Raw genomic sequence first — 20,611 nt, forward strand, 5'->3', positions numbered from 1 at the left:
GGATTCAGCCTCTTAAAGTGCCCCTGTTCCCTCAATTTCCTTGGAAAACTCATCTAAAAACTGGGAATAACCATTTGGATAAACCAGGAACAACCATTTGGGATATTTTGTGGGATTTGGGCCATTTTAGGGTGATTTTTGGTGGGATTTTGAAGGAAAAACCAAGCCTGGAAAAGCTGAAGCGGCCACGGCAGTGCTGCTTCCCCACAGGTTTTTGGGGAATTCCAGCCCCGTTTCCAACCCCAAACCCAAATCCCACAAATCCCATAACATTCCTGACCCGGATCAGATCCTCTTTTTCCGTCTCGTGGAGCTGGTAGAGGAATTTGGAGAGCTCGGGGTCGGCCTCCATCTTGCCCATGATGCGCTCCTTCTCCGCCTCGCTCTGCGCGCTGGCCAGCAAGGTGCAGTACAGGACTGGCAAAATGGGGGAAAATCAACGGTTTTGGGATTTTTAGGGGATTTTTGGGGATTTTTATGGGATTTCTGGGGATTTTTATGGGATTTCTGGGGATTTGTATGAGATTTGTATGGGCATTTTATGGGATTTGTTGGTCTGGGTTTTTTAAATGGGATTTTTCTGGGAATTTTATGGGAATTTTTTGAGATTTGTTGGGAATTTTTAAATGGGATTTTATGGGAATTTTATCTTAATTTTTGGGATTTTTAATGGGAATTTTTTGAGATTTTTAGAGGACTTTTACTTTTATGGGATTTCTACGGGGATTTTTGGCATTTCACGTCCCTAAACATTCCCATTCCACCACAAACCCAGGGAATAATGAGTGGGAATAATTTTGATGGGATTTTTTGGGATTTCACGGCCAGAATTCCATTGGAAAACAAAGAAAACCCACTCACTCATCATCCTGTGCTGCCTGAGGACCTTGATGAAGTCGAAGGTGTTGAAGCCCAGCAGCAGCACCAGCTGGTTCTCACATTCCCGGTCATCACTGGCAGTCTGGGGGAAAAAACATGGAATTCTCACACCCAGGGAAGGCAGATCCCTGATTTCCATGGGATGGAGGTGAGGAGAGGTCAGGAAAAGAGAGGAAAAAAAATCCTGGAAGCTAAAAAACAAGTCCAAAAATTCCAAATTTTCCACAGAAATCTGGAAATCAGGAGGAGAACGCCACATGAAGGAAGGAAAAACAATCCCAAAAATTCCCATTTTTCCAAAAAATATGGGAATCAGGAGGGGAAAAACCCATGGAGGTGCGAAAACAATCTCAAAAATTCCTGATTTTCCTCACAAACATGGAAATCAGGAGAGGAACAAACCCCACGAACGACGAATTCCCAGGAAAAACCACCCCCAACCCAAATCCCTGGGAATTCCCACTCCAAAATCCCATAAAAACCCAAGGAATTCATTCCAACCCAAATTCCCATTTTTCAGAGGGAGAATTCTCCCAGATCCTGAGGATTTGGAGGCCACAAACCTTGAGGATCTCCAGGACCTCGTCTGCCTTTTTCTGGGAGACGATGGCGTCGTCGTAGAAGCGGCTGAGCTGGCGCTGCAGCCAGAAGGCGTCGATGTCCCGCGGGTGGAGATCCTTCTTCTTGGAGCTCATCAGCTCCCCCGAGGCCACCAGCTGCAAAATCCCCAAAAATTCACATTATTCCTGGGGTTTGAGCAAGTTTAGGGCCATGGAATCCCATAAAAATAAAAAAAAAAAATCATTATTCCCAAGTTTTCAATGTCCCAGGGGTGGAGATCCTTCTTCTTGGAGCACCAGCTGCAAAATCCCAACAATTCCCATCAAAATCCCAGGGTTTTGGTTGTTTATGGCCACAAAATCCCATAAAAATCTCAAAATAGCAAAAAAAAATCCATAAAAATCCTCATTAAAAAAAAATCCCAAAAATCCCATAAAAATAAAAAAAATCCCATAAAAATTAAAAATCCCATAAAATAAAAAAAAAAAATTCCCATAAAAATCCCAAAAATCCCATAAAAATCTCAAAATATCAAAAAAAATTCCATAAAAATCCTCATTAAAAAAAAAATCCCAAAAAATCCCATAAAAATAAAAAAAACCCATAAAAATTAAAAATCCCATAAAATAAAAAATTCCCATAAAAATCCCAACAATTCTCATGATAAAAATTCCTACAAAACGCCCATAAACCCCCCATAAACCCCCCCCCCAAAAAACCCCCAAAAACCCCATAAAACCCCAAATATTCCCATTTTTTCAGCCCCACACTCACGTTGGCCGAGAGCGTGCAGCGCACCACGGCCTCGTCCCCCTCCAGGTCATCGTCCGACGCCTCGTCCCGAACCTCCCCGTAGATGTCCTCGTCCCCCTCCTGCGGGGACAGTCCCAATCTTACCCTCAAAACCCCATTATTAATCACTTTTCCCTCAGAAATCCCATTTTGATCCCTCTTTTCCCTCAGAAATCCCATTTTTATCCCTTTTTTTAACACCCGAAATCCCATTTTGATCCCTCTTTTCCCTCAGAAATCCCATTTTTATCCCTTTTTTTAACACCCGAAATCCCATTTTGATCCCTCTTTTCCCTCCAAAATCCCCTTTTATTTCTTTCCTCCCAAAACATGGGATCAAGGGAAATGGGATCAAGGGAAATGGGGTCAAGGGCAGTGGGATCAAGGGCAGGGACAGGGTGACCCCACAGCAAATGGGGTCAAGGGAAATGGGATCAAGGGCAATGGGATCAAGGGCAGTGGGATCAAGGGCAGTGGGATCAAGGGCAGTGGGATCAAGGGCAGTGGGATCAAGGGCAGTGGGATCAAGGGCAGTGGGATCAAGGGCAGTGGGATCAAGGGCAGTGGGATCAAGGGCAGTGGGATCAAGGGCAGTGGGATCAAGGGCAGTGGGATCAAGGGCAGTGGGATCAAGGGCAGTGGGATCAAGGGCAGTGGGATCAAGGGCAGTGGGATCAAGGGCAGTGGGATCAAGGGCAGGGACAGGGTGACCCCACAGCAGCCCGAGCCGTCCCCACCTCCTCGTCGGACTCGAACTGCACGTTCACCCCGTAGGTCTCGTCAATGTTGTCATCTGCAGGGAACAGGGCACGGAATTCCTGGGGATTCCTGGGATTCCGCAGGGGATCCACCCGGAATCCACCCGGAATTCTAAAATTGCTCAAAAATGCTAAAAAAGTTTGCCAAAAATCGTGAAAAAATCGGGAAAAATCACAAAAAAACCCCTAAAAAATCTCAAAAGAACCCCCAAAAAAATCAAAAATAAAATAAAATAAATATTAAAAAAATATTTTAAAAATCTCACAAAACCCTCCAAAAAATCCTTCAAAATTTAAAATGCAAAAAAATTGGGAAAAATCACAAAGAAACCCTAAAAAAATCTCAAAATAATCCCCAAAAAATCAAAAATAAAATAAAGTAAATATTTTAAAAATATTTAAAAAATCTCACAAAACCCTCCAAAAAATCCTTCAAAATTTAAAAAAAATTGCAAAAAAATTGCAAAAAAAAAAGTGAAAGAAATCGCAAAAAAATCCCTAAAAAATAAAAAAAAATCCCAAAAAATCCCCCAAAACTCCAAAGAATTCCCAGATTTGCCTCACCCATGTTCTGGATGGAAAAAATTGCAAAAAAGGCGCGAAAAAATCGCAAAAAAAGTGCGAGAAAATCACAAAAAAGTGTGAAAAAATCGCAAAAAAATCCCTAAAAAATTTTAAAAAATTCCAAAAAATTCAAAAAAATCCCCAAAAATTCCAAAGAATTCCCAGATTTGCCTCACCCATGTTCTGGATGTCCTTGTCCCCGCCGTAGTCGGTGATCTTCTTGCCCAGGTTGACCAGCACGTGGTAGCGCGTGTCGTCGGTGGGGCCCAGCAGCAGCTCCACCTCCTTGCGCCGCTCCTTGTCCCGCAGCTTCTCGTTCTTCAGCACGGCCAGCACCTCGTCAGCTGCTCCACACAGGATGTCCCGGGGCTGGGGACAGGGAGGTGGGAATGCCCAGCTGGGACCGGCCTGGAGCCACCCGGGACAGCGGGAAATGCCCCAGCTCCTGGTGGGACCAGATGGCTTTGGTGTCCCTCAAACCCAAATCGCTCCATGGTTCCATGGGCAGGTTTAGGGGGGATTTTCCTTTGAGGGGTTGGGATGGAATTCCCAGAGGAGCTGGGATCCCTGGAGGTGTCCAAGGCCAGGCTGGAGCCACCTGGGACAGCAGGAAATGTCCCAGCCCACAGTGGGACCAGATGAGCTTTGGTGTCCCCCTCAAACCCGGACAGCGGGAAATGTCCCAGCCCACAGTGGGACCAGATGGGCTTTGGTGTCCCCCTCAAACCCAAACCGTTCCATGGTTCCATACTGGCATTGAGGTGGGATTTTGGGAAGAAACATTGGGTGAGGAGCTGGGATGGAATTCCCAGAGCAGCTGAGATCCCTGGAAGTGTCCAAGACAAGGTTGGAGCCATCTCATCCAGTAGAAAATATGGGACCCATGGTGGAACCAGATGAGCTTTGGTGTCCCTCAAACCCAACCCATTCCATACTTCCCTGTGGAGATCTGGGTGAGGTTTTGGGAATAATTATTGTGTGAGGAGCTGGGATCCCTGGAAGTGCCCAAGGCCATTCTGGAGCCATCTGGAGCTATGGAAAGTGTGGGACCCATGGTGGGACTGGATGGGCTTTGAGGTTCTTCAAAGCAAACCATTCCATGGTGGGACAGAACCCCCAGAGCAGCTGGGATCCCTGGGAATGCCCAAGCCCAGGCTGATCCAGCAGAAACCATCCCAACCCACGGCACAACTTCTCCAACCCAACGTATTCCCCACCTCCCAACCTCACCCCACGGGGTCACCACGAACTTCTCCAACCCCTTCCAACCCAACGTATTCCCCACCTCCCAACCTCACCCCACGGGGTCACCACGCGTGGATCCCAAATCCCAAATCCCAAATCCCAGAAGCCCACCTGGTCGCCCAGGGCAGCCTGGATGAAGCTGAGGAGCACCTCGTAGGTCTCCCGCGTCTCCTTGGTCTTGGGCTTGTAGATGATGCCCACCATCTCGTCGATGCCCTCGGAGAGCAGGGTGTAGCCCTTCATCTTGTTGATGTCGTGCCTGTCCTCGTCCCTCTTCCTCCTCCTGGAAAAACGGGGGGAGTTTGGGAATCAGAGATGCTCAGGGATCAAATCCTGCTCTACCAGGCCCATTTCCCCCCCAAAAAACGCAGAAAAATTGATTTATTTCAATTTTATGTCAATTTTTTGTGATGATTTCGGCATCCCCATGACGGGTGGGTTTGGGGTTCTGGGTTTTCCAACCCCCAAAATTCCCTCGTGGCTCAAATCCTGCTCTTTCCAGACCAGCTTATTCCCAAAAAAGTGATTTATTTTCATTTTTTGTGATGATTTTGGCATCTCCGAGATGGGTGAGTTTGGGATTTTGGGTTTTTCAACCCCAAAATGTTGAGTTGGAGAAAGGGAAGCTCCAGGAAAAGCAGGTTTTTTTGGAAATTAGGAGCCAGGAAAAGCAGATTTTTTGGGATATTTAGCACCAGAAATTTTTTTTTTTTTTTTTTTTTAATTGGGCACCAAAATAAAAGATTTTTTTAAAATTGGGCACGAGGAAAAGCAGGTTTTTTGGGGCATTTAGCACCAGAAAAAAACTTGTTTTTTGTTGTTTTTTTTAAATTGGGCACCAAAATAAAAGATTTTTTTTAAATTGGGCACAAAGAAAAGCAGGTTTTTTGGGGCATTTAGCACCAAAAAAAGGAGATTTTTTTTGGATATTTAGCACCAAAAAAACCCCGATTTTTTTTGGAAATTAACCACCAACAATTCAACACTTCCAAAGCCAAACTGGAGCCAAACAAAACCCGTTTTGTCTCACTTGGCTCTCCTCTCCTCCTGCATCTGGGGCTTGGTTCTCTGCGCCTTGTCCCCCATGCGGGTCCCCTCGAGCTTCCCCACCAGGGACAGCACCTCCCCCGTGGGCTCGTCCCGGCGCGTGCGGTCGATCAGCGAGCGGTCGGCCTGCAGCACCAGGTTGGAGTTCTGGGGGGAAAAACAGGGGGAATGGGATTAAAATGGGATTAAATGGGGTTAAAATGGGATTTAAATGGGGTAAAATGGGATTTAAATGGGGAAAAATGGGATTCCCCATTCGATCAGCGAGCGGTCGGCCTGCAGCACCAGGTTGGAGTTCTGGGGGAGAAACGGGGAAATGGGATTAAATGGGGGAAAAATGGGGTTAAATGGGGGAAAATGGGATTAAAATGGGATTAAATGGGGTTAAAATGGGATTTAAATGGAGTAAAATGACATTAAAATGGGATTGAATGGGATTCCCCATTCGATCGCGAGCGGTCGGCCTGCAGCACCAGGTTGGAGTTCTGGGGGAGAAACGGGGGAAAATGGGATTAAAATGGGATTTAAATTGGATTAAATGGGATTTAAATGGGGTAAAATGACATTAAAATGGGGTAAAATGACATTAAAATGGGATTGAAATGGGATTGAATGGGATTCCCCATTCGATCAGGGAGGGGCCGGCCTGCAGCACCAGGTTGGAGTTCTGGGGGAGAAACGGGGGAAAATGGGATTAAATGGGGGAAAAATGGGATTAAATGGGGGAAAATGGGGTTAAAATGGGATTTAAATGGGGTAAAATGGGATTCCCCATTCGATCAGGGAGCGGTGAGCTTGGAGCAGCAGGCTGGAGTTTTGGGGGGAAAAATGGGATGGGAATGGGATTAAATGGGATTAAAACGGGATTTAATGGGATTTGGGGTGGCGGGAGTGGGGCTGAGGGGGTGGACTGGGGTTGGGAGAAGGGCAGGGGGTCAAAAAGTGGGGCTGGGGTCTCAGAGGGGGTTTGGGGGTCCCAAAATTGGGCTGGAGAGAGCTCACGGTACCGGGGTGCGCTCACGGTAACGGGACGGGGTTCAGGGCACCGGGCGCGCACTTACCGCTTTGTACTCATACTGCAGGCTACGGGCGGTCACGTCCGCCATGGCTGCACCAGGAACGGGGCCCGCAAGGGGGCCGGGAGCGGGTGCGGGTGCGGGAACGGGAGCGGGAACGGGAGCGGGCCCTGACGAGGCCGCGCCGCCGCCGCACCGGAAGCTCCCTCAGCAGAACTTCCGGGTTAGGCGGAAACGTGCCTGAGCCTGCCAGATCGGAGCTCCGCCCGTCGCTCATTCTGATTGGTTGATACAAGTTAGATCCCGCCTCACACACCGGGAGCTGCCTGTGATTGGTCGGGCCGCCAGCCCGCCACGTTTTGATTGACGTTTGAGCGCCTGAGGGCGGCTGGGCGGGGCAGAGGGCGGGGCCAGCGAGAAGTCCGCCGCTTCCTATTGGTTGAGTATGTGAAAACCACGCCCCCGGTGCTCAGACCACGCCCCTTTCCGGTGAGGGCACACGTGGTGCCCACGGGGTGCGGGGGGCGAGACCCCCGAATTGTCCCCAGGGACCTCCCTGGGCCCAGGGCGGGCACTGGGTGGCCCTGGGCACTGAGGGGGTCCCAGACACTGAGGGGTCACGGCTCGGTGCCCGCTGCCGTGCCCTCGTTATCTCGGCCCCGTTAATTAGCGGGGCGCGGTGCCAGCGCCTGGAGAGGCGCCAGCTCGGCCGTGTCCCAGCGGGGTGGCACCAGGTGGCACTTGTGCTGTCCCTGGGGGTGACCTTGTCCTCTCTGGGAAGGGACCCTGGGCATCGGGATGGCACTGGGATGGCACTGAGGGTGGCACTGGGATGGCATGAGGGATGGTACCAGGGATGGCACCAGGGTGGCACTGGGATGGCACCGAGGGTGGCACCAGGGATGGCACTGGGGTGGCACTGGGATGGCACTAGTCAAACCGAGCTGAGCCAAACTGGGATAGGCCAAGCCTGGTTAAGCTGAGCTGAACTGGGGTGGGTAAAAACCAGGCTGAGCCGAGCCGAGCCAGGCCAGTAAAGCCAGGCTGGGCTCACCCGGGTTAAACCAGGCTGGGCTGAGCCAAACTGGGATAGGCCAAGCCTGGGTAAGTTGGCCTGAACTGGGCTGAGCCCAACCGGGGCACCCCGAACTGGGCCGAGCCTGGCTGAGCCAAGCTGGTCTGAGCCAAGCCTGGCCAGTGGGGCTGAGCTGGGCTGACTGGTTCTGGATCCGAGCCAAACCGAGCCGAGCCGAGCTGGGCTGACCCTGGCTGAGCCAACTGGTCCCAGTAAGACCCGACTGGTTCCGAACGGTTCTGATCCTACGAGAACGGACCCGAGCGGTTCCGATCCGACCCGAGCGGTTCCGATCTGACCCGACCCGACCCGAGCCCCCCTGCTCCGAGGGGCGCCCGTGACGTCACGGGCGGGGCGGGGCCTGGCGGGGCCGCGCGGCGCGCTCCCGCCGCCGCCCCTCACGGCCGCTCCGGGCGGGAGGAGGAGGGGGAGGCGCTTTGTTCCTCCCGGTACCGGGGATCGCCGCCGGCTCCCCCTCCCCGCCCCCGCCGCCATCCGCCCGTGGATGGGGGGGCCGGGATCGCCCCCTCCGCCGCTCGGAGCCCTCGGTGCGGCGGGAACCCCCCCTCGGTAACGGCGGCGGCGAGCGCGGGGAGCCGGGGCGCGTGGCTGGGGCGGGCAGCACGGGGGACCCGGGGTGGCACCGTGTGGGGATCTTGGGGTGGCACCGTGTGGGGACCCCCGGTGGCACCGTGTGGGATCCCGGTGTTACCGTGTGGGGACCCCCCGGCCGGGCCCTCGGGGCACCCCCGGGTGTCCAGCGCCCAGCTTGCCCGGCCGCGGCACCCCGAGGGGCTGTCCCCGCTGTGGGCGCCCCGCCGTGCCCGCTGGCCTGTGGCACTGCCGCCGCGCTTTGTCCCTGCCGCCGCGCCTGTTGCCAGCCCAGCTGTGCCTGTTGAGCCCCACTCGTTCCTGCGGCGCTCCAGCTGTGCCCGGGGCACCCCCAGCTGGCCCGTGGCACCCCAGATTTATCTGTTGTGCCCTGCCTGTGCCCGTGGCACCCCGGTTTTGCCCGTGGCATCCTGGCCAGGCCCGTGACAGCCCCCCACCAGCTTTGTCTGTGGGACCCCGACTCTCCCTGTGGCACTCCAGCTGTGCCCGTGGCACCCCAAATGTGCCCTCAACACCCCAGATGTGGCCGTCACACCCCAGATGTGCCCGTGCCCCCCTCACCCCCGCCCCAGGAAGCCCGGCCGGGGTGTCCCCCGTTCCCACGGCCCTTCCCGTCCCCCACCCTCCCGGAAATCCTTCCCGAGCCGTCACCGGGAGCCCCCCCGAGCCCCCCCGGCTTCCTGCTTCCCGCCGGGCAGGGCAGAACAATTCCCGGCCGCATCCTGCCCGCCCCGGGGCACCCTCGGGGGCACCCCCGGGGGCACCGGGGGGTCCCGGGCAGGACGTGGGGGGCGGGAAGCAGCCGGCCCCCCCCCATTCCCCATTCCCCGGGGCGTGGGGTGCCCCCGGCCTCGTGACAGCGCGGCCTCAATGCCGCCTTGTGCCCGCGCCGCCCGCGTGACGCCCGCGCCGCTGCCCCGTGGCACTGACGGGGCCCCGGCGCGGCCGTGTCCCCCGGCAGGGACCCCGCGGTGTCCCCAGCGCCGCCCCGGTGCCATGGCCGCTGTCACCGTGCTGCTGGCGCTCGTCACCGCCGCCACCCGCGCCGCTGGCAGCCCGGGGGCATCGTGGAGTGCTGTGCCCAGGAGGACCGTGCCCTACGAGGGTGAGTGCCAGGGGCAGCGGGGATGGGCTGTGGGCTCTTGTCACCACCTCGGGTGGCTTTTGTCCCCTCCCCACCCCCGGAGTTTGTTAGCACTGCGGGGTGGGTGGGTGTCCCCAGAACTGAGGTGTGGGGACAGGCAGGGGTGTGCCAGATGTGCCATCCCCAGTCCTGTGCCAGCGCCTGGGAGCCACTGCCCAGTGCTGTGTCCCTTGTCCCCATCCCTCTGCTGTGCCCCTGTCCCCATCCCTCTGCTGTGTCCCCTGTTCCCATCCCTGTGCTGTGTCCCCTGTCCCCATCTGTGCCCTGTCCCCATCTGTGCCCTGTCCCCTGCTCATCTCTCTGGCCTGTCCCCCGTCCCCATCCCAGTGCCCTGTCCCCTGTCCCCATCCCTGCACCCTCTTCCCTGTGCCCATCCCTGCACCCTGTCCCCTGTCCCCATGCCTGTGCCCTGTCCCCTGTCCCCATCCCTCTGTCAGCTCCTTTGTCCTGTCCGTCCTCCATGTCCTCACGCTGCCACCACCCGTCCCATCCGTCTGCCATGTCCCTTGTCCCATCCCTCTGCCATTTCCTGTCCCCACGCCCTGCCATCATCCTGTCCTGTCCCTCGGCCATGTCCCCTGTGTCCCCAGCACCCTGAGGTGCTGTCCTTGTCCTGTGCCCGCAGCCTCTGTCCCTGCCCTGTGCTGTCACCCTGTGTCCCCATGCCATGCCAGCTCCAGTGTCCCTGTCCCCGTGCCATGCCCTGTGTCCCCATGCCGTGCCACATCCCCCTGTCCTCATGTGGTGGCAGTGCCCCCTGTCCTCTATCCCTGTCCCATGCCAGTGTCCCCATGCTGTGTCCCCTGTCCCCATGCCAGACCCCATCCTTCTGCTGTGCCACTGTCCCCATGCCTGTGACTTCGGTCCCTTTGCTGTGCCACTGTCCCTTGCAGTGTCCCTTGTCCCCCCTCTTTGCTGTGCCACTGTCCCTTGCAGTGTCCCCTGTCCCCCCTCTTTACTGTGCCACTGTCCCTTGCAGTGTCCCCTGTCCCCCCTCTTTACTGTGCCACTGTCCCTTGCAGTGTCCCCTGTCCCCAGGCCCAGGACCCCACCCTCAGCCGTGCCACTGTCCCGGTGCCGCCCCCGTGCCGTGCCAGCCCCGTGTCCCTGTCCCCGCCCGGGGCCCTGGCGCTGTCCCCTCAATGGTTCCTTTCTGCAGGGCCCGGGGGTGGCAGGGGGGGCGCGGGGGGGTCCCTGCAAAGGCCACTGTGTTCGGTGACAAAGGGACCTTTGTGTGCCACGGGCCGGGGGTGGCCGGCGGGGGCGGGGGGTGCCCCCGGGGGTCCCTGCCCTGGGTCCCTGTGTCCCCACAGAGCTGTGGGGGTGGGTGCCAGCTCGGTGACCCACAGAGCTGCATGGCAGGGTCCCCGTGTCCCCACAGAGCTGGGGTGGGGTCTCAGCTGGGTGTCCCCACAGAGCTGTGGTGTCCCAGCCCCGTGTCCCCTGTCCCCACAGAGCTGTGGGTGGGATCTGGCAGGGGTTGGGGGGTGCTGTGGTGTCCCAGCCCGTGTCCCTGTCCCCACAGAGCTGCAGGACACTGCCAAGCGTTTCTCCCAGGGCGGGGTCTCTCACTACCTGACGCTGACGCTGGACGAGGCCGAGGCGCTGCTCTACGTGGGTGCCCGCGAGGCCGTGTTCGCCCTGGCCACGGGCACCGTGGAGCTCAAGGCGGCGGTGAGGCCCTGGGGCACCCCAAAATCGGGGTGGCATTTGGGGTGGGGGTGCCCTGCCAGCCCCTGACCCCTGTGCCACCCCCAGATCTCCTGGGAGGCGCCCGTGGAGAAGAAGGCGGAGTGCGTGCAGAAGGGCAAGAACAACCAGGTGGGCACGGGGTGCTGGGGGGCTGGGGCGCCGTGCCAGCTCCAGGGGCACTGTCCCTGTGACTTTGTGCCATGTCCTGCGTCCCTGTGCTGTGCCAGCTCCAGCGTCCCTGTCCCTGTGTCCCCATGCCATGCTCCATTCCCCTGTCCCCATGTGGTGGCAATGCCTCCTGTCCTCTATCCCCGTCCCGTGCCACTGTCCTCGTGCCATGTCCCTTGTCCCCACTCCTGTACAGTGCCACTGTCCCTGTGCCATGTCTCTTGTTACCATGCCATATCCCCAGTGCCACCTCCCCTGTTCCCATTAATGTCCCCTGTGTCCCCTCCCAGACCGACTGCTTCAACTACGTGCGCTTCCTGCAGAGCTACAACAGCTCCCACCTGTACGCCTGCGGCACCTACGCCTTCCAGCCCAAGTGCACCTACATCGTGAGTGGGGCCCACAGCCCGCTCCCCAGCGTCCCCTCCCTGCCCAGGCGTGGCCTTGTCCCCAAGGGTGGCGCTTAGGGCGGTTTTGTGGCTGTGAGAGCAGGCTGGCGCTGTCCCCTGTGCTCTTGGAGTGTCCCAGATGGGTCACCTGAATCAGGGCCACCCCTGGGTGAGGAACAGGGACAGTCCCAGAGGGGTCATCTTGGAGGGGTGCCTGTCCCTGGGGGTGACATTTAGGGTGATGAGAGAGCAGGTTGGGGATGTCCCCGATGTCCCCCTGCCCTCCCCGGCTCTGTCCCCAGGGGTGTCCCTGTCCCCAAAAGGATCATCCAGGACTGTCCCCATCTCAGAAGGATCATCCAGGGGTGTCCCTGTCCCCAGGAGGGTCACCTGGAGGGTGTCCATGTCCCTGGGGCCTGTCTGGGTGGCACAGACATGACCCAGTGCCCCCCACCCCTCCATGCCCCCCAGGAGCTCTCCGGCTTCACCCTGGACCCGGTGGCATTTGAGGACGGCAAAGGCAAATGTCCCTACGACCCCACCAAGGGCCACACCGGCCTCATCGTGGGTAGGTGACACCTCTGGGGTCACGGGGGGTGCCACCCGTGCCCGCCACGCCCCTTAAACACCTCCCCCACAGACGGGGAGCTCTACTCTGCCACCTTCAACAACTTCCTGGGCACGGAGCCCGTCATCCTGCGCAACCTGGGCCCGCACTACTCCATGAAGACGGAGTACCTGACCTCGTGGCTCAACGGTGGGCACACGGGGCACGGGGCACACGGGAGGGCACAGGGCACGGGCACGGCTGTGACAGGCTGCTTTTGCAGAGCCCCACTTCGTGGCGTCGGCCTTCGTGCCCGAGAGCGCGGGCAGCGGCGACGACGACAAGGTTTACTTCTTCTTCAGCGAGCGCGCCGTCGAGTACGACTGCTACGCCGAGCAGGTGGTGGCACGGGTGGCACGGGTCTGCAAGGTACGCCTGGGGACAGCCCTGAGCTGTCCGAGGGCTGGGAAGTTGGCATGGGGTTGGGCAGGTGAGGATCTGCTGTGCTGAGCAGCTGGTGGCATGGGTGGCATGGTCTGCAAGGTGCCTTGTCCTGGTTCTCATGGTCACCATGGTGGCCTTGTCCTGTTGCCCATGGTGGCCTTGTCCCAGTGCCAGTGGTCAGCATGGTGGCCTCGTCATGGTGCCCATGGTGGCCTTGTCCCAGTGCCCATGGTCACCATGGTGGCTGTGTGCCCATGGTGCCCTTGGTGGCCATGTCCCAGTGCTGGTGGTGGCCTTGTCCTGCTGCCTGTGGTGCCCATGGTCACCATGGTGCCCATGGTGGCTGTGTCCTGGCACCTATGGTCCCCACAGTGGCCATGACCCAATCCCCACGGTGCCCACTATGGCCATGTCCCAGTGGCTGTGTCCTGGTGCCTGTGGTCACCACGCTGACCATGATGGCCATGTCCCAATGCCCACGGAGCCCATGGTAGCCTGTCCCAGTGCCCACGGTGCCCACAGTGGCCATGTCCCGGTGCCCACCATGGCCATGTCCCAGCACCCACGGTGCAGAGCCCATGGTAGCCTGTCCCGGTGCCTGCGGTGCCCACCGTGGCCATGTCCTGGTGCCCACAGTGGCCATGTCCCGGTGCCCACCATGGCCATGTCCCAGCACCCACGGTGCACACCGTGGCCATGTCCCAGTGCCCACAGCGGCCATGTCCCAGCGCCCACAGCAGCCATGTCCCAGTGCCCACCGTGGCCATGTCCCAGTGCCCACAGCGGCCATGTCCCGGTGCCCACAGTGGCCATGTCCTGATGCCCGCGGTGCCCACCGTGGCCATGTCCCAGTGCCCACAGCGGCCATGTCCCAGCGCCCACAGCAGCCATGTCCCAGTGCCCACCGTGCCCCGTCGCTGATGCCCGCAGCGCGCTGTCCCCGCAGGGTGACGTGGGCGGCGCGCGCACGCTGCAGAAGAAGTGGACGTCGTTCCTGAAGGCGCGCCTGGTGTGCTCGGCGCCCGAGCAGCAGCTGCACTTCAACCGCCTGCAGGCCGTGTTCACGCTGCCCGGCGCCCGCTGGCAGGACACCGCCTTCTTCGGCGTCTTCCAGGCCCGCTGGTGAGTGCCTGCTGTGCCTGGCCCCATGCACCTGCTGGCCTTGTCCTGGTGACCGTGGTGGCCTTGTCCCAGTGACCGTGGTGGCTTTGTCTCTGTGCCCATGGTGGTCTTGTCCTGGTGCCCGTGGTGGTCTTGTCCTGGTGACCATGATGGTCTTGTCCTGGTGAACATGGTAGTCTTGCCTTGGTGCCCCTAGTGGCCCTGTCCTTTTGCCCATGGTGACCATGTCCTGGTGCCCATGGTGGCCTTGTCCTGGTGCCCATGGTGGCCCTGTCCTTTTGCCCATGGTGACCATGTCCTGGCGCCCATGGTGGCCTTGTCCCAGTGCCCACGGTGCCCACGGTGGCCTTGTCCTGTTGCCCGCTGGCTGCCACCCCGGTGTGCCCGCAGGGGTGACGTGGACGTGTCTGCCATCTGCCGCTACCCCATCCTGGAGGTGAAGAAGGCCTTCGAGGGGCCCTACAAGGAGTACCGGGAGCAGGCGCAGAAGTGGGGGCGCTACTCGGGCGTGGTGCCCACGCCCCGGCCCGGCGCGGTGAGAGCGGGCACGGCCACGGCCTGGGGCTGCTGGGGCCAGCTGTGGGGCTGCTGCTGCCCTCTGGGGGCTGGCATCTGTTTCTGTTCCTGGTGGTGCCCCCTGAAGGGTTGGGATCCATCCATGGGGTTGGTGGTGCCCCCTGAGGGGTTGGCATTCATCTGTGCCCCCCTGAAGGGTTGGGATCCATCTCTGGGACTGGTGGTGCCCTCCATGGGGTTGGGATCCATCCCTGGCTTTGGTGGTGCCCCCTGAGGGGGTGGGATCCATCTGTGCCCCCTCAGATGGATTGGGATCCGTCTATGCCATCCTGAGAGGGATTGGCATCTATCTGTGCCCTCCTGAGATGGATTTGGGATCCATCTGTGCCATCCTGAGACGGATTGGGACCCACCCCAGTGCCCCCGTGCCCTCCCCCGTGCCCTGACCTTCCCCCTGTGCCCTCCCCCGTGCCCTGACGATGCCCCGTGCCCCCGGCAGTGCATCACGGACTGGCACCGGCAGAACGGCTTTGCCAGCTCGCTGGAGCTGCCCGACAACACGCTCAACTTCGCCAAGAAGCACCCGCTGATGGACGAGCCGGTGCCGCCGCAGCGCGGGCGCCCGCTGCTGCTCAAGAGGGATGCCAACTTCACCCAGCTGGTGGTGGACCGCGTGGCAGGGCTGGACGGGGCCACCTACGAGGTGCTCTTCATTGGCACAGGTAATGCCAGGGACAGGGAATGCCAGGGGACAGGGAGAGAGGGCATAGGGGACAAGGGGCATAGGGGACAGGAGGCACAGCATGGCGAGGCTGAACAGTGCCACCTTGCACTCTTCATTGGCACAGGTAATGCCAGGGGACAGGGTGCAGTGGGGACAGGCATGGAGGGGCAGGGCACCAGGGGACAGGGCATTGAGGAGACGTGGCACTGAGGAACAGGGCACCAGGGGACAGGGCACCAGGGGACAGGGCAGCCCGTGGGCAGCCCCGGGGTGCCCCGTCGCTGATGCCCGCTGTGCCAACCCGCAGGTGACGGCTGGGTGCACAAGGCGCTGGATTTGGGCACCCGCATCCACCTGGTGGAGGAGCTGCAGGTGTTCGAGCCGGCCCAGCCCGTGGAGAGCCTGGTGCTGGCGGGCACCAAGGTGAGCGTGCCAGGGGCGGCGGTGGCAGCGTCGCCGCGGTGCCACCCGGCGATGTCACCTCACCGCTGTGCCCCCCTCCCCTGGCAGAAGCTGCTGTTCGCCGGGTCCCGCTTGCAGGTGGCACAGCTGCCCCTGGCAGAGTGCGGGCGCTACCAGTCCTGCACCGACTGCGTGCTGGCACGGGACCCCTACTGCGCCTGGAGCCGCAACGGCAGCGCCTGCGTGCGCACCGACGGGCACAACGGGTACGGGGGCATGGGCACGGGCACCCGGGGCACGGGGATGGCATCCAGGGCACGGTTGGGGTGGAGTTTGGGAAGGGTTCTGTCCCAGAAGGGGGTACTGGGCACTGCCCAGGGAGTGGCACGGCCCCAAGGAGCTCCAGGAGCATTTGGATTTTGGGGTGTCTGTGCAGGGGTGCCCAGGGTGGCATTTCGGGGTGTCTGTGCAGGGATGCCAGGCTGGGATCGGTGGGGTACACCTGGGGGTCCCTGGGGAGGGCACCACGGGCACCCCCTCACGGTGCCCTCCTCCCGCAGCTCCCACCTGGTGCAGGACGTGCTGAGCTCCGATACCGGCGCCTGCTCCGTGCCACAGGTGGCCAAGCAAGGTGAGACCCCGCCGGTGCCACACGGGTGTGCCCACGCCCCCCACGCCCCCCCACGAGCCCCCCGTGCCCTCCCCTCTGACGGCCGTGTCCCCGCAGGCCCCCTGACCCCCAAGAACGTGACGGTGGTGGCGGGCACCGACCTGGTGCTGACGTGCCGCCTGGCCTCCAACCTGGCGCGCGCCCTCTGGACCTTCGAGGGCCGGGCGCTGGCGGCGCAGCAGGTGCTGGTGCTGGGCGAGGCGCGGCTGCGGGCGCTGGTGGTGCCTGGCGCGGGCGCCCAGCACAGCGGCACCTACCGCTGCCTGGCCGAGGAGCAGGGCGCCCGCCTGCCCGCCCAGGAGTACCGCGTGGCCGTGCTGGCCGGCCCGGGGGCGCCGCTGGAGACGCGGGCGCCGCTGGAGAGCCTGGGCGTGGTGTGGGTGCTGGCCGTGTGCCTGGGCGCCCTGTGCCTGCTGCTGCTGCTGGCCGTGCTGTCGCTGTGGCGCCGGCTGCGCCACGAGCTGGGCAAGGGCGCCAAGGCCATCGAGAGCACGCTGGTGTACCCCATCGAGCTGCCCAAGGAGCCGCCCAGCCCGCGCTTCGTGCCCAGCGCCGCCTCCGACTCGGACGAGAAGCTCTGGGACCCCTCCAGCTACTACTGCTCGGACGGCTCGCTGAAGATCGTGCCGGGCCACGCCAGCACGGCGGGCACCGCCTGCTGCCGCAACGGCGGCGCCGCCTCGCCGCCCGCCGCCGTGCCCGGGCAGCCGCTGCACTCGCCCACCCGCATCCACCTGGGCCCGCTGCGCGGCTCGGCCTCCAACGGCTACATCCGCCTGGCGCTGGGCGCCGAGGAGCGCCCGGCCTGCGCCGACCTGGCCGAGGAGCTGCGGCGCAAGCTGCAGCAGCGCCAGCCCCTGCCCGACTCCAACCCCGAGGAGTCGTCGGTGTGAGCCGTGCCCGCCCCCGCCCCGCCAGCCGGCGCGGCACCGCGGGGCAGCGCGGCACCGCTGGCACCAGGAGCCGGCTGGGCATGGCTGGTTGGCATCAGCGCCCGGCTGGGGACGAGCGTCTGGCATCAAAACCTGGCTGGGGATGGACACCTGGCATTGGAACCCAGCTGGAGATGGGCACCTGGCACCAGAACCCAGCTGGGGATGGATGTGTGGCATCAAAACCTGGCTGGGGACGGGCACCTGGCATTGGAACCCAGCTGGGGACGGGTGTCTGGCACTGGCACCCGGCTGGGAATGGACGCCTGGCACCAGGACCTGGCTCAGGACGGGCACCTGGCACCAGGATCCAGCTGGGGATGGACACCTGGCACTGGCACCCGCCCTGGGGACAGGATTGCCACACTGGCACCTGCCCTGGTGACCCCAGTGCCCGGCTTGGGGCCAGCAGTGTCACCACAGGATGTGCCCTGTGTCACCCCAGCGCCAGTGCCCACCGTGGGGACTGATCCACGGGCACTGGTGCCACCTTGGGGACAGGATTGTCACCCTGGCTCCCAGGATTGTCACTGCCACCTGCCCTGGGCACAGGCCTGGCACCGCTGCCCGCCTTGGTGGCACCTCTGCCACCCTGGGGTGCTGGTGCCACCACCTTCGGTACGGTGTCCCCGTGGGGGGACAGAGCTGGGGACCCCCCGTGCCCACCTTGTGCCCGCTGCCCTCGGGACGATTTTTTGGGCCGATTTCGGGTTTTTCTCCCTGACATTTTTCTATCTCCCCCTCCCTCCGTGCCCCCCTGCCAGGGCTCTGTGCCCACCCTGCCCTGGCCTTGTCCCCTCCTGTCCCCACCCCTGCACGCCCCCCACCCCTTTTGTATAAGCCCCCCCCAGTGTAATTTATTTGTTACCGAAATTATATTTATTTGCTGTAAATACCTGAGTATTTTTATATTCATAATAAAAGGACTTCCAGAAAAAAGCCAAAAACAAATCCCGGGGTTTTTTTTTCCCCTCTCTCTTTTTCTTGGGGGGTTCTGGGGGAATTTTGGGGGAATTTTTGGGGAGGTTTGGGGGAATTTTTGCGGACTTTGGGGAAGGTTTTTGGGAAAGCTTTGGTTGAGGTTTTGGGGGAAGTTTGGGAGTTTTGGTTGAGGTTTTGGGGAGTTTTTGTGAGAGATTTGGGGGAGTTTTGGGAGAGTTTTGGGGAGGTTTTGGGGAGGTTTTGCGGGACGTTTCGGGCTCCCCCTCCCGCGGTGCTGAGCTCATGGAAAAAGCTCCAGCGGGGCTAAAAAAGGACAAAAAGCGGAGCCGTTCCCAGGCGGGGGGGCCGGGCCGGGCTCCCCCTGCCCTCCCCGGGGAGGCTCCGCTGGGACCGCGCAGGAAACGGGGGAGGGGCTGCGAATGGGGAGGGGGCTGGGAATGGGGCTGGGAAATGGGGCTGCGAATGGGGAGGGGGCTGGGAAATGAGGCTGTGGGCGGGCTGGGCACGGCGTGGGGGGACGGGGAGCCCAGGCACACCCCAAAATGGGGAAGGGGAACCCAAGGACACCCCAAAACAGGGGAGGGGTCTCCGGGCCCCCACTGCTGCTGGGGGACCCCCATTCCTGAGCAGCGAGCGCCCATAAAGGTGTGGGGGTGACCCCTGGGAACCCCGCCGGGGGAAGGGCCTTGGGACCCCCCAGTGGAGAGTGGGAGCGCTGTGGCTGCCGTTGCTGGTGGGGGTGGGGGGCTCGGGGACCCCAAAATTTGGGGGGGGGCGAACCCCGGGTCCCCAAAGGGGCTTTGGGCGGCCGCTGGCGCCCCCTGGCGGCGCTACCGGCTGTGGACAGTGCGCATGCGCCGCAACGGTTTGGCAGGGGGCCCTTCGGCTGCATTCGGTTCTTCCCGGCTTCCTTCGGCATTTTCCGGCCCTTTCATCCTCTTTCGGCTCTTTCCGCCTCCCCTGGGCCCTCTCAGTGTCTTCTCGGCTCTCTCCGCCTTTCTTCGGCCCTTTCCGCCTTTCTTCGGCCCTTTCCGCCTGCCCTCGGCTCTCTCCGCCGCCTCCCTCAGCGCCGCCGCTGCCATGGCCGGCGGCCGCCGCTCGCCGCCCGCTCCGTGCTGCCCGGGCCGGGCGGCCGTGCCCTCTCCGTGCTGCCAGGGCCGCGTGGCCGTGCCCAGCGTGCACCAGAGCCTGTCCGAGATGGACTTCGAGCGGGGTCCGGGGGGCTCCGGGGCCGGGGGGGCCGGGTCACCGCTACCGGCGGCGCTCCGTGAGGGGTGCCCGGTACCGGGGGGGTTTCCGTGTGGGGTATCCGGTACCGGGGGGCACCGGGCACTCTGGGCACGGGTGGGGTAGCGGAGGGGGCACGGGCAGGGCTGGGCTACCGGTACGGGGGGCTCAGGGCTTGGTCCCGGTGCCGGTACCGGTGCCGGTCCCGGCCCGGGCCCGTGGCTGAGGCGGCGCCGCTCCCCGCAGGGATCTGGGCGGCGGCGCGGGACGGGGACGAGGCGCGGGTGCTGCAGCTGCTGGAGCGGCGAGGGGACCCCGCGGAGCCCGACCTGGCGGGGTACACGGCACTGGTACACCGGGGGCACCGGGACACCGGGGGGGCACGGCACTGGTACACCGGGGGCACCGGGGGGACACGGCCCTGGGACACCGGGGGCACCGGGGGGACACGGCACTGGGACACCGGGGGCACCGGGGTCCTGACCTGACCGGGCACACGGCCTGGCGCCGGGGGCACGGGGGTCTTTGGGGTCGGTGCTATCCGGGGGCACGGCCGTGGCACCGGGGCTCCCTGGCGCGGGGGTCCCGGGGGCGTTCGGGGTGGGTCCCGCCCGGCGGTCCCGGTTCTCCCGGCGCTGAGGCCGCGCCGTGCCCGCAGCACTACGCCAGCCGGAACGGGCACCTGGCCGTGTGCCGGCTGCTGCTGGAGCGCGGCGCGCCCTGCGATGCCCGCACGCCCGGCGGGGCCACGCCGCTGCACCGCGCCTGCTACTGCGGGCACCGCGCCGTCACCGAGCTGCTGCTGGCGCACGGCGCCGACCCCGCCGCCGCCGACAGCGACGGCAGGACCGGCCTGCACAAGGTGGGCACCGGCGGGCACCGGGGGGCACGGGGGGGGCAAAGGGGGGGCCCGGGGGCACGGGGGGCACGGGGGTGGCAAAGGGGGGGCACGGGAGGGTCCAGTGCCAGGTGGGGGCACGGGGGGAACCCAGTTCCCAAACTGGATGGGGCACAGGGCGTCCCCTGCCCGAATTTGAGGGGGCACAGAGGGGTCCTCTGCCCACATTAGAGGCGGCACCCCTGCCCAGAGTGGGTGGGGGGCGCGGGGGGACCGCAGTGCCCAAATTTAGAGGGGGCACGGGG

The 20,611-nt window shown here is 61.7% G+C and overlaps 3 protein-coding genes across 4 annotated transcripts in view; 2 read left to right on the plus strand and 1 right to left on the minus strand.

Moving 5' to 3' along the window:
- The window catches only part of SNRNP200 (small nuclear ribonucleoprotein U5 subunit 200), a 28,560-nt gene extending 21,242 nt beyond the window's left edge, over positions 1 to 7,318 (minus strand). Inside the window, exons 1-9 of the mRNA XM_039702621.1 lie at positions 6,908 to 7,318; positions 5,830 to 5,993; positions 4,911 to 5,082; positions 3,731 to 3,923; positions 2,970 to 3,025; positions 2,215 to 2,313; positions 1,443 to 1,595; positions 862 to 961; positions 281 to 417 (exon numbers count right to left, since the gene is read on the minus strand). Of these exons, the coding sequence (XP_039558555.1) occupies positions 281 to 417; positions 862 to 961; positions 1,443 to 1,595; positions 2,215 to 2,313; positions 2,970 to 3,025; positions 3,731 to 3,923; positions 4,911 to 5,082; positions 5,830 to 5,993; positions 6,908 to 6,952 (1,119 nt within the window). The 5' untranslated portion in view covers positions 6,953 to 7,318. The remainder of the gene's footprint in view (positions 1 to 280; positions 418 to 861; positions 962 to 1,442; positions 1,596 to 2,214; positions 2,314 to 2,969; positions 3,026 to 3,730; positions 3,924 to 4,910; positions 5,083 to 5,829; positions 5,994 to 6,907) is intronic.
- A 1,042-nt stretch (positions 7,319 to 8,360) lies between these two features.
- On the plus strand, positions 8,361 to 18,238 carry SEMA4C (semaphorin 4C). 2 transcript variants are annotated; one of them, XM_039702623.1, is made up of 15 exons: positions 8,361 to 8,507; positions 9,511 to 9,654; positions 11,219 to 11,367; positions 11,452 to 11,514; positions 11,844 to 11,942; positions 12,414 to 12,510; positions 12,583 to 12,699; positions 12,773 to 12,918; positions 13,880 to 14,055; positions 14,446 to 14,590; positions 15,071 to 15,293; positions 15,603 to 15,718; positions 15,806 to 15,963; positions 16,258 to 16,328; positions 16,425 to 18,238. In XM_039702623.1, exons 2-15 carry the CDS (start codon positions 9,546 to 9,548, stop codon positions 17,258 to 17,260), a joined length of 2,505 nt encoding a protein of 834 aa, XP_039558557.1. In that variant the 5' UTR covers positions 8,361 to 8,507; positions 9,511 to 9,545; the 3' UTR covers positions 17,261 to 18,238. The 2 variants fall into 2 exon arrangements, with proteins under 2 accessions (XP_039558557.1, XP_039558556.1); XM_039702622.1 differs by lacking the exon at positions 8,361 to 8,507 and having other exon boundaries at positions 9,266 to 9,654.
- Positions 18,239 to 18,722: 484 nt separating this feature from the next.
- On the plus strand, positions 18,723 to 20,611 carry ANKRD39 (ankyrin repeat domain 39). Its single transcript, XM_039702643.1, has 3 exons — positions 18,723 to 19,454; positions 19,715 to 19,818; positions 20,127 to 20,611. Exons 1-3 carry the CDS (start codon positions 19,094 to 19,096, stop codon positions 20,535 to 20,537), a joined length of 876 nt encoding a protein of 291 aa, XP_039558577.1. The 5' UTR covers positions 18,723 to 19,093; the 3' UTR covers positions 20,538 to 20,611.

This window comes from Passer montanus, unplaced genomic scaffold (genome assembly GCF_014805655.1).
Source record: "Passer montanus isolate IOZ18808 unplaced genomic scaffold, ASM1480565v1 scaffold158, whole genome shotgun sequence".
NCBI classification, from domain to species: domain Eukaryota; kingdom Metazoa; phylum Chordata; class Aves; order Passeriformes; family Passeridae; genus Passer; species Passer montanus.